This window comes from Nerophis ophidion, linkage group LG17, assembly GCF_033978795.1.
Source record: "Nerophis ophidion isolate RoL-2023_Sa linkage group LG17, RoL_Noph_v1.0, whole genome shotgun sequence".
NCBI classification, from domain to species: Eukaryota; Metazoa; Chordata; class Actinopteri; order Syngnathiformes; family Syngnathidae; genus Nerophis; species Nerophis ophidion.
This window is the reverse complement of record NC_084627.1, coordinates 33,746,546-33,763,539: the sequence shown is the minus strand read 5'-3', so window position 1 is coordinate 33,763,539 and position 16,994 is coordinate 33,746,546. Positions and strand designations below refer to the sequence as shown.

The window sequence follows — 16,994 nt, the reverse complement described above, 5'->3', positions numbered from 1 at the left end:
GTGAGGAGCCATCAACATGTGACGTCATTGTCTGCGACTTCCGGTAAAGGCAGGGCTTTTCTGTTAGCACCAAAAGTTGCGAACTTTATCGTGGATGTTCTCTACTAAATCCTTTCAGCAAAAATATGGCAGTATCGCGAAATGATCAAGTATGACACATAGAATGGACCTGCTATCCCCGTTTAAATAAGAAAATCTCATTACAGTAGGCCTTTAAAAGCCACAAAATACGACGGGTCCATCAGACCCACAAACGCTGGCTGAGTAACAACAATATGAACATTACACAAGGGTTACAAACAAACTTTTATTTTTTAAACAAAACCACTTTTATGGGTTTTAGTTTCCATCCATCCATTTCCTACCGTTTGTCCCTTTTCTGGGTTGCCGGGAGGGGTTGGGGGGTGGGGTTGCTGGATCCTATCACAGCTGCATATATGTTATATCGATTTATCATCTTTAAAAGGTCAAAACGGACGGTGTGGTACAGTGGGAGAGTGGCCATGCGCAACCCGAGGGTCCCTGGTTCAATCCCCACCTAGTACCAACCTCGTCACGTCCGTTGTGTCCTGAGCAAGACACTTCACCCTTGCTCCTGATGGGTGCTGGTTAACGCCTTGCATGGCAGCTCCCTCCATCAGTGTGTGAATGTGTGTATGAATAGGTGAATGTGGAAGTAGTGTCAAAGTGCTTTGAGTACCTTGAAGGTAGAAAAGCGCTATACAAGTACAACCCATTTATTTATTTAAAAACCTAAATACGTTTTTTACATATGTTAAAAAAAAGTCTAATTTCAACCAAATCTACGCAATAATTCTTTTTTTAGTGCATGTAAACTTACCAAAGTGTGTGTGGGGGGGCAACAATGTTGGCTTTAGAGTTGGATGAGGGGCCCTTGGTGAAAGGAGTGGGGGGGTGAGTGGGTTCAGAAGTGGGTGCTGCGCCTTGCTATTCTCATTTAGAAGCAACGAGGAAGTTGTTCGTTTCTTGGAACTTTCAGTTATGAGACTGAAATGAGGAAATTCCTGATCAACAGCCTGCGTGGAATTTAAATAACCGCCGCGAGCTGATTGGTTGGGAACGACGTAGCTCCATAGACGGGACATGTCACTCAACGTGTTGCCGCGCGTCTGATTGGTTCACTCTGCGAGGGGCGGGACTTGCGTCCGCGTATTTATGTCGTGGCTTCACGGCGTCCGCAGATGATTGCGAGCCGCAGCACAGAGGAGGAGACTTCTGTGTCCGATGTTCTTCCACAGCGCTGACTGGGACTTTTTCTCCTCTAGATTAAAGTGAAAAAGTCACTGAGGGGAGGGGAAAAAAAGAACTTGACAATCATGATCCACACCGCGGAATGCGCCGTGGACGCGCAAAGCCTGATCTCCATTTCCCTGATGAAGATCCACAACTCCAGGACGCAGCGTGGAGGCATCAAGCTGCATAAAAACCTGCTGGTGTCTTACGTGCTGAGGAACGCGCGGCAGCTTTACATCAAGGAGAAGTACGCCGAGATCTACCGGATGCAGCAGTACGAGGAGGTGATGGCGGTCTGCAACGAGATCCAGGAGCTGGACCCGCTGGACGTGGACGAGGAAGAGGAGGAGGAGGAGGAGGACGAGCAGACGCGGGCGGCTTGCTGCGGCGATGAGGCGGCGGCGCACGGCCGTGTGGTGGGCGCCCTCCCCGGGAAAGAGCCGGAGTCCTGCTACCGGAGCTGCTGCGTGGATGTCTCCGGTGAGCAGACCCCCGCCGACAACTGCAACAAAACCACCGTGTTGGACCTGGACACGCATGTGGTGACGACGGTGGAGAGCGGCTACCTCCACCAGGACTGCCGCTGCCGCGACGCGCCGCAGGCCGGCCAGGGCGCGCAGCCGCCGGTCAAGAAGCGGAAGGTGGACTCGGGCGCTTGTTGCCCCTGCGACGCCGAGGGGGCGTGCGACTTTTCCGCCTCGCGCAAGCGGCCGAAGCGCGACGAGTACGCGTACTGCCAGCCGGACTACACGGACACCTCCAACATCTCCAACCTCATCTCCATCTTCGGCTCGGGGTTTTCGGGACTGCTGAGCAGGCAGGCGGACTTGGAGCAGATCTGCAGCAAGCAAGCCCTGGCCAGCCTGGGCGCTTGGACTCGCGCCATTGTGGCGTTTTGAACCAAAACCCCGGCAAATAACACGCTTCACGCCTGTGGAAACCTGGAAATTTTTCTTCATTGGGTCCTACTTGAGGGCCAATGGGTTCTACGTAATCCCTAGTGGGTCCTACATGGTCATCCATGGGTCCTACATCATGAGTCCTATATGCTCATCCATGAGTCTTACATGGTCATCCTTGGGTCCTACATGGTCATCCATGGGTCCTACATCACGAGTCCTACATGCTCGTCCATGGGTCCTACTTGGTCATCCATGGGTCTTACATCATGAGTCCTACATGCTCCTCCATGGATCCTACATGGTCATCCATGGGTCCTACATCATGGGTCCTACATGGTCATCCATGGGTCCTACATCATGGGTCCTACACGGTCATCCATGGGTCTAACATCATGAGTCCTACATGGTCATCCATGGGTCCTACATGCTCAACCATGGGTCCTACATGGTCATCCATGGGTCCTACATCATGGGTCCTACATGCTCCTCCATGGGTCCTACATCATGAGTCCTACATGCTCCTCCATGGGTCTTACATTGTCATCCATGGGTCCTACATCATGGGTCCTACATGGTCATCCATGGGTCTTACATCATGAGTCCTACATTGTCATCCATGGGTCCTACATGGTCATCCGTGGGTCTTACATCATGAGTCCTACATGGCCATCCATGGGTCCTACATGGTCATCCGTGGGTCTTACATCATGAGTCCTACATGCTCCTCCATTGGTCCTACATGGTCATCCATGGGTCTTACAACATGAGTCCTACATTCCCCTCCATGGATTCTGCATGGTACATCACGGGTCCTACATGGTCATCCATGGGTCCTACATCATGAGTCCTTCATACTCATCCAAGGGTCCTACATGATAAGTCCTAGATGGTCCCTGAAAAGTTTTTTTTTTTTTTTGATAGGGTGCGTCTCCAGATGTTCCATAGCTGGAGACATTTGATAAGATGAGTGAACCTTCTCCGGCAGCACATAATGGAAAGTCCTTCCAAGTCATAAAATGTTCCCCAGTAGGATAGCGAGCTTCACGTGAACGCCCCTGGGACCTAATAGTGTGTTGTCTGTGCTCAAATGCAAGATGCACTTCATTCTATATCCATGACGTACTGTAAGTACTGTATGTGTAGGACATATTCTTTGCATGTCTCCAGCAAAGCTGCTTACAAAGAGGTCATTTCTTCAGATCCCCACAATGGAAACACATGTAATATGTTGGTTTTCACCATGTTGTTACAACCGGGGTGTCCAAAGTGGGGTCATTTGTTTTTATTAGCCCTGGACATAGTCTAAAACAAGGGCATCAAACTCCATTGTAGGCCACTTTAAAGTTACGGAAGCCTTCGCAGGGCCGCTTAATGATATTACTACACAATTATTATTGTTGTTTAACAACAAACTGATGATAAACTAGTTTATTTTAATTTCAAAAAGAGTTTCAATGACAAAGAAAGTCTTCAAAGAGCTTCTTGCATATGCAAATTGAAAATACATGTATTGATAAAGAGGAAATGCCTTAGTGAAGCGCATTATTTACAGGCTGTTTAAGTGGCCTGAAGCTTTGAATGTGACACCTGTGTCGTTTAAAAAAAATGCAGAGAGGAAAAACAGCAAAACATGGCAATGTCCCCAAACTACAGCCCATGGGCCGGATCCCGCCCGCCAGCGTCCAAAATGCGGCTAGCGGGGAGTACCAAGTTAAAAAAAAAAAAGGTTTTTTTTTACTTATTTATTTATTTATTTTTTAATCTGTCCTTTTTAATCCATTTTCTACCGCTTGTTACTCTCGATGTCTCTGAGCCGCTCAGGCAAATCATATTGTCTAAAAATGCCTTTTCCCATCGATAACATGACATCATATTCCCCCCGCCAAATTGTTTTAACCCATTGCGGCCCCCAAGTCCAAAAGTTTGGGGACCCCTGGTTTAGAATTTTGGGGAATTGTTATTTTAATTTTTTTGTAAGTTTTAGTTGTTTTGCTTTGTTTGGTTTTAACACTTTTATGTTTTTTGTTTTTTTTTGTTAATTAGTTTTTTTTAATTTTTTTGTCCTTTTTAATTGGTTTATTATATGAAAAAAATTGGATTGATATTCTATTGTTTATTTCTTAGAAAATATATATATATATATTTTTGTTTGTTTATGCCAACTGAAAACATGTGACCTTTGCTTTCTCACTGTACAGCCAAACAAAATGATTAAAAGTTGAAAGTAAATATGCGGGGTCCACTTTAAGAACACATTTAATATCCTTTCAGGAAAACGTGTTTTTTTTTGCGTGTGAGAAAGCAAATATTTTCTATTTGTTTTTATTCAAAAGACGAAGCAGGACACTAAAAAAACAAGTTGTGGCCCCGAACCGTACTTTGGACACCTTGCCCTGCGAGATGAGCGCTTAAAGCAGTTAAATACTTTATTTTATGGTAAAGATTGGTGACATATAAACAGTATTTTTGTCTACACGTGCATGAAGCTGCCTTAAAATCAGCCAACACAAGTTAGTACACAACCTGACTGTCTTCCTAAATGTCCTTTTAAATAGACATCATCAGCAATTCAATCAAACCCTTCAATTATTTTCCTTGGCATTTTTACTCATTAAGTTGCTTGTTTTCAGCACTCATCGATCATAAATGTTTGTGAGTTTGGATTGTTTTGTTCCAGAAGAATCTGAAGACCTTTTGTTTTAAAAAGGCAAAGTCATCATTTCGCAATGCATTAGCTTTATGAGCACGGTGTGTACCAAAATAAAGAGAGTGTTTTGCCATTCTCCACATATTTTGTTGATATTCTTGTATTTTTGTGCTTAAAAATGTATATTGCCGGGTAACACTGTTATTAAATATTTTTTTTAAATAAAATTATAATCTTAATAAAAAACATTACAACTTTAATCTCATCTGTGATCATAAGAGCTTTTCTTACACATACAGGGTGTGCCTAAAGTTTGAATATATCATATAAACATTACAATATACACATTATAGTATCAAATAGTTTAAATGTATCTTGTATAGTACAAAAGAACAGTATTACAATGTTTTATTTGATATGTTATATACACAATAATTATATATTACACTAATAAAATGTGTATAATAACATTGAAATTAATTAGAATGAAATACAACTATTTCATTGACTTATATATGCATTATATAATACAAACATTCTATATCTTTATATATACAGTACATATATATATATATATATATATATATATATATATATATACATACAGTATATATATGTGTATATATATATGTATACAGTATATACATACACAGGCATACACACACACACATTTAGACGTATATAGTCATTTAATAAATAATTATCACATTTAAAAATAATAACCCAAATAATATATATATAATATATATTTAATGTAATAAAAATATGGAATATATAAAGTAAATAATTTTATATATTAAATATTTTTGTTAAATTAAATATATATTGTATATATATTAGATGGGTTATTTTTTTAAATGTATATATATATATATATAGTATATATAATTCCTTATTTTAATGTTATTTCATATATTCAATATTTTTATTACATTAAATATATATATTATATATATTTATATATATATATATATATATATATATATATATATATATATATTATATATATATATATATATATATATATATTAGATGGGTTATTTTTTTAAATGTGATAAATAATTTTAAATAAATGAGACTGTAACATAGACATGTATAAAATACTAACCCGTATACCTTATTATTTTAATTAATGATATTCAACAATTCAATATCTAATAACAATATTAATAATATATATTTATTTTTTTATTAAAATTTTCAACACCTCCACACACACACAAATTTTGCTTCAAAAATGGCGGCTTCACTATATCGAGGATTAAAAAAACATTTTTTTACATCAATGCTACAATAGTGTCTGCCACTAGATGAGACCAAACCCATTAGAGTGCACTGTTCAGTATTTTGCCCACTGGATGGCTCAGTCTCAGGGAACATAATCATGTATGAATAAACAAGTGTGTTAGTTATTTCATATCTTAAGTGGTAATGAACGGATCGATACTAAAGTATTGATACCGCCAATGCCATCTCCACTTCTTTATGCTGTAATTCAAGGGTGTTAAACTCTGGCCCGCGGGCCAGTTTTGGCCCGCCGTGTAATTTAATTTGGCCCTTGAGGCAATATCAAATTAACATTACAGCTGGCCCGCCGTTATTACACAGCAGCGGTACCGCTGTAACACCGCAATTTCTCACACTTGCCAATCCTCCCAAAGTTCAGTGCCCCTCCCGAAAATCTCCCGGGGCAAGCATTCTCCCGATTTTCACCCGGCCAACAATATTGAGGGCGTGCCTTAAAGGCACTGCCTTTAGCATTCTCTACAACCTGTCGTCACGTCCGCATTTCCTCCATACAAACAGCGTGCAGGCCCACTCGCATAATATATGCGGCTATTACACACACATAAGTGAATGCAAGGCATACTTGCTCACTTGCATGCTACCAGCACACCGAGTTCTGAATGCCCCTTTCTTCTCTCGTCTTGAGAGGAAGTTTGTGTCCACTCACTTCCTGTTTCCTCTCAAACATCACACCTTCAGTGTTTATACGGCCACCCTCAGTGGCCGTATAAACAACTTTAACACTGTTACAAATATGCGCCACGTTGTGAATTTACACCAAATAAGAATGACAAACACATTTCGAGAGAACATCTGCACTGTAACATAACAAACACAACAGAACAAATACCCAGAATCCCTTGCAGCACTAACTCTTTCGGGACGCTACAATATATTTTGATATTTACCTCAGTAGGCTGCAAATAGAAAAGAGGCATTAAATTTGTATTTAAATTGTATTTGATATGCCATTGATATTCTTTAATTATTATTATTATTATTATTTGAAACTCGATTTTACATGTCACTATAAAGTTACTGTATATAAGCCTTGCTTGTTCAATGTTCAATGCAAAACTTGTTTGGGTCCCTATTAGAAGGTTAATTTGTTCAACCTTGGCCCGCGGCTTTGTTCAGTTTAAAATGTTGGCCCAATCTGTATTTGAGTTTGACACCCCTGCTGTAATATCAACTCGCCAATCAAAATATCGATACTTTTGATACTTTGGTTCAAAAAGGTCCAAACCTTTTCCATCAATGACCTTATACTGAAAAGTCAAAGCATGTGGGGGCCATACTGATATTTATGATCTTTTTAAAATAAAATAAAAAAAATATTAAAAAAAAAAACAAGATATTGTGTGACTTTTGTATCATAGGTGACAAAGTATATTATTTTTAGTAATTATTAGTTGGAACATTTCAGCTTTTTCTCATGACGTATCAATTTTTTTATATGTCAAAAATTCTGCCAATATGAAAATATTAAAGTCCAGTTATATACTTAACAGCATTTATTGTTATACTTCTAATTAATTAATTCACAAGTTAGTATTTCATTTGTTATTTAACTAACTACTCATTGTTTATATTTAAGTACATTTTATTTTTATTTTGAGAGTTTCTAATATTTTAGAACAGGTGTGTCTAAAATGTTTCCACCAAGGGCCTCATACTGAAAAGTCATCTTTTTTTTTTAATAAAAAAAAAAGCTCAAAATAAATAGGTTTCATAGGTGATTAAGTAAATCAAAATTAACTTAAACATTTCAGCGTTTTCTCATTACTTTTTAAATGTTTCACTGTTATTTATTTAGATGGATTTGTTATTTGAAAACTCATAACTTTTTCATTTTGAAAAGACAGACTAGGTATATTTGCACAAAGTATTAGATCGGTATAACCCAGGGGTGTCAAATGTACAGCCCGGGGGCCGAATCAGGCCCGCGAAGAGGTTTTATCCGGCCCACAAGATGAGTTGGCGAAGCATAAAAATGAGCCAACATTTTTGAATGAAAGAAACTGCTGTTCTAAATGTGTCCAGTAGAGGTCACAATAGCAATTTATCGTATCTTTGTAGGTTATACTACATATGTAAAAAAAAAAAACACACAAAAAATACCCAATGTTAGTGCACTAGTTGAGGAAAATGAGCAAACTACATAAATAACATCCTGTATTTTGATTTTGATTTTTGTTTATCTTGATAGAGTGAAAATTAACACCAATGAGTTGACTGATAACCATTATCACATAATTTATTCAGAAAGTATAAATACCGACAAATTAAGATAGAATACTATTAACCGCAACATTTAAGTGTAAATAAAAACACAACAACATTGTGATTTGTACATTTCCAGAAAGTGCTTGTTCTATTTTCAAACAAAGAAAACAATCTGACGTTGTCTTTATTTTTAAGTTATCGTGCCGCGATTTTACCAGTCCGGCCCACTTGGGAGTATATTTTTCTCCATGTGGCCCCCGATCTAAAATGAGTTTGACACCCCTGGTATTACCGATACCAGCGTGAAATTTACTTGGTATCAGATCGGGAAAAAAATCAGCGGTATCGCACAACACTCGTATTGAGGGATCTCATAATGTTTAAATATTATATTTACAGGGTCAAATACAGGTTTTATTTATGCTGTAGCTATCATATTTGATTTACAAACCAATGTTCTAACCAATTAATAGCGATAAACGAGGGTTTACTGTACATTATATTTTAAATATAAATGTTTCTCTGTTTAAGATTAATACAATTAATATTTAATGAATGAATATTAAGAAAATGACACATTTTTAAATACAATTCTAAACAATTGTAATTCATAAAAAAATGTTAGCAAAACCTGTAAATAATTACAATTAAATAATAATTAAAACATTTAATAAAAAAATAATACAACAAATTAAAAATTAAAATGAGCACAATGAAAAAAAAATTAAATATTGTTTTCTTTATATGTATATATATTTTCATGTGTTAGTACATATCCATATATATATTTATATATGTGTGTGTATACAATAAAAAATGCACCCACTATCAATTGTATAATATATGTATTTGCTTCAGTGACAGTACATATCGTGTCACACATGCCAAGCATGTTTCCTTCAAAGTTTAGGATTTGCTTAAAGGATATCCAGCACAAATTTAGAAAAATATTTTTGCATGACTTTTACGGCTAATATGTACGTCGCTTTGATAATCTATGCAGTTATCAAATCTAACTTAGTGATGAACAAAGCAGTTTACACAGTGACCGATTTCGTTATGAAAGACAATAGAATTTATGTTAGAAAGGACAAGACTGCTACAATCTCGTGTATATTTTGTATCTTTAAATATTTCTGAAATCTAATTGATTAACGGCAGTACACAAAGCTTTCGTGATTGATTACAACTGATAACAAGAAAAAAACGTAATTGACCTTTACGCTGTGACCATTTAGCGCCAGATTCCTGACATTTCAAATAAATCACTTGTAACTTATTCAAGTCAATTGCGCCGTCTTCTGTGATTACAAATAGTTTATTGTTTTCTTCATTCAATATTTTTCCACACCAAGGCTCCACAATTAAAAGTGAAAATGCTCAACGAGAGCCAGGAATGAGTGGCAAGGTAAAACAAAGTGGATTGATAAACCTCGATTTTAGTATCCATTTGTGTACGTACACAGACTACGCTAGAATGGTGAACATCATTTCATTAAATTTGGACAGTTTTGGGAAAACATAGTGTTCTTAAAATATGGACACATAGGAAATAATGCATATATTATACGATACTTTATTGTATCATGTACAGTGGGTATGGAAAGTATTCAGACCCCTTTACATGTTTTCACTCTTTGTTTAATTGCAGCCATTTGCTTAAATAAAAGAAGTTAATTCTATTTGTCATTAGTATACACTCAGTACCCCATCTTGACAAAAAAACAGTAATGTAGACAAATTTATTAATTTGGCCTACTTGTTAGAGTGTCTGCCCTGAGATTGGTAGGTTGTGAGTTCAAACCCCGGCCAAAGACTTTAAAAATGGGATCCATTACCTCCCTGCTTGGTACTCAGCTTCAAGGGCTGGAATTTGGGGTTAAATCACCAAAAAAGATTCCCGGGCACGGCACCGCTGCTGCCCACTACTCCCCTCACCTCCCAGGGGTGATCAAGGGGATGGGTCAAATGCAGAGGACAAATTTCACCACACTGAGTGTGTGTGTGACAACCATTGGTACTTTAACTTTACCTTTTGCTGTCCATTTCTTCTGACCCTCCTTGAGATGGTTCTGCTCCGTCATTGGAGTCCAGCTGTGTTTATTGAAACTGATTGGACTTGATTAGGAATATATACCTGTCTATATAAGACCCCACAGCTCACAGTGCATGTCAAAGCAAAGGAGACTCATGATGCCGAAGGAACTTTCCAAGAAGCTCAGAGACAGATTTGTGGTGAGGCACAGATCTGGCCAAATAAAGAATTTCTGTTGCATACGGAGAAGGGAAGGAGGTGACAACCCAGGCCGAACTTTGGTTTACGAGGTTTATTTAAACCGGTATAATTGATTTAAAGCATGGTAAAAATCCTCTAAAAATGAGGGATCGGCAAGACAGGAGGCTAGCACCCAAGATCTGTCCTCTGGCCGATATCTCTCCCAGTCGATCAGATAAACGAGTCCCCGACCTCGTCGACGGACCCTGAAGATTTCCTTAACTGTCCAAACTTGATCTCCGTTTGGCAAGAACCTAGAGGGAGGGGGGCAGGGACAAGAGGGGACAGAGCGCTCTCTGCTACCGGTTTAATCTGCGATACGTGGACCACTGGGTGTCGCTTGACCGAGGGTGGGGGAGCCAATTCGACCTATACAGGATTTACGATAGAAATTATGGAGAAAGGAGCAACGTAACGTGGTGCCAATTTATTTGATGGTACCTGGAGGCTGAGGTTATTGGTGAGTAACATCACATGTTGTCCTGGCCGATAGGACGGTGCTGGAATGCGATGACGGTTGGCGTTGTGGCACATCTTCTCGGTTGCCCTCTCCAAGGCCGCACGAGCAGCTCTCCACACCCTCTGACACCACCTAATATGAGCCCTAGTTGAGGGCACTGCGATTTCCTGTTCCATCCATCCATCCATCCATCCATCCATTTTCTACCGCTTATCCACTTTTGGGGTCGCGGGGGGCGCTGGCGCCTATCTCAGCTACAATCGGGCGGAAGGCGGGGTACACCCTGGACAAGTCGCCACCTCATCGCAGGGCCAACACAGATAGACAGACAACATTCACACTCACATTCACACACTAGGGCCAATTTAGTGTTGCCAATCAACCTATCCCCAGGTGCATGATTTCCTGTTCCAGAAGGGGAAATGATGGGGTTTGATAACCCAATAAGCACTCAAATGGGGACATACCTGTAGCGGAGCTCTTCAAGGAGTTATAGGAAAACTCCACCCCAGGCAGAAACTTCCCCCTGGACGTGGGTTGACGACTGGCGATGCAGCGGCGTATGGTATCCCGATGTGAGGCTGACCGACGCCCCAATTCCCTTGCAGAAGGCTCTCCATATTTGTGATGTAAACTGAGGGCCTCGGTAAGAGACGATGTTCACCGGGATACCATGTTGCTTGACGACGTGCAGAGTGAGGAGATCAGAAGTCTCTGAGGCAGAGGGTAACTTACGCAGCGGAGGGAAGTGAGCTGCCTTGGAGAAGCAGTCAACAATAGTCAAGATGGAGGTGTTACCACTGGAGACTCTGAATCCTGTGATGAAATCCAGGGCGATGTGTGACCAAGGGCGGGCAGGAATGGAGAGAGGGCGAAGGAGATCAACGGGGAGTCTGTGTAACGTCTTACTACGGGCACAAGTAGAACAAGCAGCGATGAACTCACATTTGTCCTTGGCCATGGATGGCCACCAAAAACGTCTTCGCAGCAGCAATAGGGATCGTTGAAAGCTTGGATGGCAGGAGAACAGGCTGGAGTGCCCCAAATCCAGGACCCTGGGTCGTAGCTGCATATAGGACAAAAAGCTTGTTGGGTGGTCCACCTCCCGGTCCTGGATTGAAGCGCAGCGCAGATTTGACCAGGTCCTCCACTTTCCAAGTAACCATCCCCACAATGCGATTGCGGTGAAGGATGGTTTCCGCCACTGACGGACAGGTGGGTTCTTTCATGAACAATCGGGATAGTGCGTCAGTCTTAGCGATCTTAGACCCTGGCCTGAAAGAGAGCACGTAATTGAAGCAGGAGAAAACTGTTGCCACCTAGCCTGGCGGTTGTTGAGTCTCTTGGCAGATTGGATGTAAAGAAGATTGCTGTGGTCGGTCAGGATCTGAAACTTTTGTTTAGCTCTTTCCAGCCAATGTCTCCATTCAGCCAGGGCCTCGTGGACCACCAATAATTCCCTTTTCCCAGCCTCATAGTTCTGCTTGGTCTGGGTCAGGCGCCTAGAGCAAAAGGCAACAGGGTGTCATGTTTGGACCGTTGTGATAGGATAGCGGTGTCCATTTCCAACAAAAACGCACTGTCTAAGTCAGGATGGACGAGGACGGGGGCAGAAACGAAGCGCTTATTTAGGTCCTCGAAGGCTTTACTAGCCAAAAGAGTCCAAACAAATGGCATATTAGGTGACGTGAGGGAATGGAGCGGTGCTTGTTTGTGAATTACTTAGCATTTCATGGAATCTGCTTTTATACCCAATCATGGCACCCACCTGTTCCCAATTAGCCTGCACACCTGTGGGATGTTCCAAATAAGTGTTTGATGAGCATTCCTCAACTTTATCAGTATTTATTGCCACCTTTCCCAATTTCTTTGTCACTTGTTCCTGGTATCGAATTCCAAAGTTAATGATTATTTGGTAAAAAAATGTTTTTATCAGTTTTAACTTCAAATATGTTGTATTTGTAGCATATTCAATTAAATATAAGTTGAAAATGATTTGCAAATCATTGTATTCCGTTTATATTTACATTTAACATTTAGTACTTGAGACATCGGACTAATTTAGTGCATGGACACGTACTGACTAAAAGGTACACAACCTGTCAGCTTTTTTGTCCCTCTTTGGCAACAGTGAATTCATGTTGTATTAAGAGTATAGTCTATTGCTAACACGACTGTGATACCCTGTCATTAGCTGGTGACCAGTCCAGAGTGTATCTCACCGCTTACCAAAAATGACCTGGGTTTAGGGATGGATGGGTAAGAAATTTGGTGCTTTGATAGGTGCTGAAGTGATTTGGTCTACCGGGTACCAATTCAGTTAAAATCAAATGGTAAAATACAATAAAATTGAACACTAACTATTTTATTTATAAAATGTGTCTTGTCTCCGTCCGTGTCACTTTAATGAATTTTGATGCATTTATTGTGTGACGATTACCTGCTGTCTGGTGTGCTCACTCTCCTAGTCTTTCTCGTTCTCTCTGCCCACAGTGGAACGATCCACAGGTGGCAATGATTTTGGGCACACCGGCCACTAATTACACCAGGACTATTTCAGCTGAGTAGTGGCAGCTGGGAGGCGTCGGTTCCACATACTTTGTACCCCCTGTTCATGCCACTGGGATTCTCCCGCGTGTCTCCCTCCGAGGTTCCTTTCCGTGGTGGCACCGACGTCTCGCTCCTGTGTGCCCAGCACAGCTGTGGGACCACCGGTTAATTTATTTTTGGATGCTGTTTTTCCATAGTGTGCTTCCTCCCTTGCCACCATCGCAATTTGTTAATTCCTCCTGGGAAAAAAGACTGTAAATTGCACGTTGGCCTCTTTTTCTGCATCTTGGGTTGCGAACCATATCAGATCGCAACAGTTGGAACCGACCAGAGACATGGAACTCGCAGAAAGAGATTTTGTCAAGATGGCTTTAGACAGTCAAGCCCAGCGACTGGCTGAGCAGGAAAAACAGTTAAAAAACATGGGCACCATAATGCCATGATGGAAAGCCTGACCTCCCGCCCAAACACTGCTTGTTCGCTACCGGCCTGATTTTGTCAGCAGTGCTGTCCAGGCGGCACCGATCAGCTACTCCTGGCTGTCCCGGCCGGGTAAAATTTTCTGGGGAGACGTTTGATGTACAGCAGTTCCTCATCCAGTGCGGGATCCACTTTAAGCTGCAAGCGGCGGCTTTTGTAACAGAGCGGCCAACATGGCATTTGTCATCTCTCACCTATCGGGGTGAGCAGGAGCATTGACTACGGCGGAGTGGAGACGCAATACCGTTACCACCTCGTCTTTTCTGGCGTCCTCCAAAGCGCTGCTCCAGATTTTTCAGCGACACCCTCCAGGTTGAGAAGCAGAACGCTCTCTTTTCAAGATGCGCCAGGGCCATCGCGGAATCTCTGATTACACTATTAATTGTCGTACAAGAGCGGTCGAAAGCGATTGAAACTCATCTGCCCTCCCGGATGCTTTTTTATCTTAGACTGGTAGAGGATATTGGCAAAATTATGATCCCGTTGGATCTTCCTATTGTTCTGGATGACCTGATCGAGCTAGCCGTGCTCATCAACAAGCGGCTAGTGGAGGACGAGTTCGAACCACAACAGGGAGCGCCGGGTAAACAACCCAGAAGAGCCATTCCAGTGCCTGCTTCAACGTGCCCGGCTTATCCCAGAGGACCTCTAGTTTGGGAGGTGGACGAGCCCATGCAACTCGGTGGCAGCCAGCTCACGTCCGTCGGACGCGATGGACGTCGACGGCTGGGTCTCTGTCTATACTGCGACGACACTGATCACTCTCTCTCCAGGTGTCGGACACGCCCTACTAGAACATTCCAATAACACTTGCGCCCTCGCTACCCTGGGAGTTCACCTTCCAGATGGCACGTTTCTTCTCTTCCTCCTGTCAACAGACTGCAGGTCTCAGGTGCGCTGTTATGGGAGAACAATTCCACTAACATTTGTGCCTTCATTGACTCAGGTGCTGATGATAATTTTATGGAAACTGCTTTTGTTGACACGCATTTTATTCCATGTATTGAATTAAGAGACCCAAAGAAAGTTTATTCGCTTGACGGGCGTCTCCTGGTATGCATAACTCACCCATCCTCAACCACTAGGTCTTTGGCTATCTGGTAATCATCATGAGTCACTAAGTTTTTTTTATATTACCTTCTCGCACTGCTCCTGTCGTACTTGGATTAACCTGGCTGCGAAAACATAACCCTCACATTGGTTGGTCGTATACTACTAATAACTGGAGTGTTACATGTCACACGCACTGTCTTCGCACCGCTGCTCGTCCTCACGCTTTAAACCGCACGCCACCTGCTGAAATCATTGACCTCGCTACAGTACCAGTAGAATATCATGATTTAAAAATGGTGTTTAGCAAGGATAAAGTATTGTCACCCCCCCCCCTCATCGACCATATGATATTGGTATTAATCTCTTGTCGGGTTCCCCCTTACCTTCCTTCCGTCTGTACAATGTGTCCAGGAATAAGCAGAAGGCATTGGAAGAATATACTTCATCCTCCTTAGCTGCTGCTGTTATTAGACCCTCGTCAGCACATGTAGCTGCCGTTTTTTTCTTTATTGAAAAGAAAGACAAATCACTGCGCCCCTGCATTGAGTATCGCGCCCTCAATCAAATCACAGTCAAGAATAAGTACCCTCTCCCCCTTGTGGACTCCGCAAATACGCTGCTAGACTCTGTTAAGTTTTTCACAAAACTCGACCTTCGGAATGCGTATCATCTTGTCCGGGTCAGCGAGGGTTATGATGGAAAGACAGCGTTTAACACTCTATTGGGACATTTCACAAATTTGTTCATGCCCTTTGGACTGACAAATGCTGCTGGAGTATATCAAAGTTTTATTAATTACATTTTTCGGGACATGTTGGATCGATTTCTGTGTGTGTATCTGGATGACATTTAGATTTTTTCTTCCACCTTAGAGGAACATGTCCAGCCAATTCGGTTGGTTCTCCAGCAATTGCTAGAAAATAAACTGTTCGTAAAAGCTGAGAAATGCTCATTTCACGCCACGTCGATTTTGTTCCTAGGGTTCATAGTGGAATAGGGCCATCTTAGACCCAACCCTGCCAAGATTGAGGCTGTTGTTTATTGGCCCACCCCCACAACTCGGAAACACCTTCAGAGGTCTCTAAGGTTCACAATTTTTTATCGGCGATGCATAGAAAATTTTAGCCGTGTTGCTGAAACCATTGACTAGGTACCTTTGTCTGGGTTCCACTTGCAAGTACGACAAGTCATTATTTACCACTGCACTGGTGCTGATTCACACAAACCCATCTCTTCAATCTTCAATCAGAGGTGGACGCCTTCGATACAGGCGTTGGGGCTGTCCCCTCCCAGCGTTCCGCCCTCGACCAGAGGCTGCACCCCTGTGCCTTCTTCTCTTGTTGCCTGACTGCTGCAGAACGTAATTATGACATTAGCAACAAGGAACTACGGTCTGTCATCTTGGTAATTCAGGAGTGGAGGCACAGGCTGGAGGTGGCTGAGCTTCCGTTCATCATACACACGGACCACAAGAACCTGGTTTACCACCGCGCTGCTCAAAGACTCAACCCACTTCAAGCCAGGTGGGCATTTTTCCTCAAACGTTTTAACTTCACCATCACCTTCCACCCCGGCTCCCAGAACACCAAGTCGGATGCACTGCCCCGCATATTCTTTCACCCCACTGATGAGACACTACCGGAGCCAATTATGCCCCAGTCCCGCATTCTTGGTGGCCCGCAATGGGAAATTGAGAAGCAGGTCAAGGAAGCCCTCAAGTCTGCTGTGCCTCCAGAGGGGTGTCCATCCGGACGCCTATTTGTCATCTCCAGGTTACGTTCTGACATTTTATGTTGGGCCATAGTTTCAAGGTCTCCTGTGACCCCGGAGTTAGTCGCACAACATTCCTTTGGTGGCCTA

General features: G+C 41.9%; 1 protein-coding gene across 1 annotated transcript; it reads left to right on the top strand.

Annotated features, from left to right (window-relative positions):
* Positions 1-1,207: 1,207 nt before the first annotated feature.
* On the top strand, positions 1,208-4,945 carry ier5l (immediate early response 5-like). The gene has a single exon (XM_061876777.1). The coding sequence runs from the start codon at positions 1,338-1,340 to the stop codon at positions 2,151-2,153; it is 816 nt and encodes a 271-aa protein (XP_061732761.1). The 5' UTR covers positions 1,208-1,337; the 3' UTR covers positions 2,154-4,945.
* Positions 4,946-16,994: the final 12,049 nt, after the last annotated feature.

Excerpts from the sequence above, each read along its gene's own strand:
- ier5l (XM_061876777.1), top strand. The coding sequence starts at position 1,338 with ATGATCCACACCGCGGAATGCGCCGTGGACGCGCAAAGCCTGATCTCC.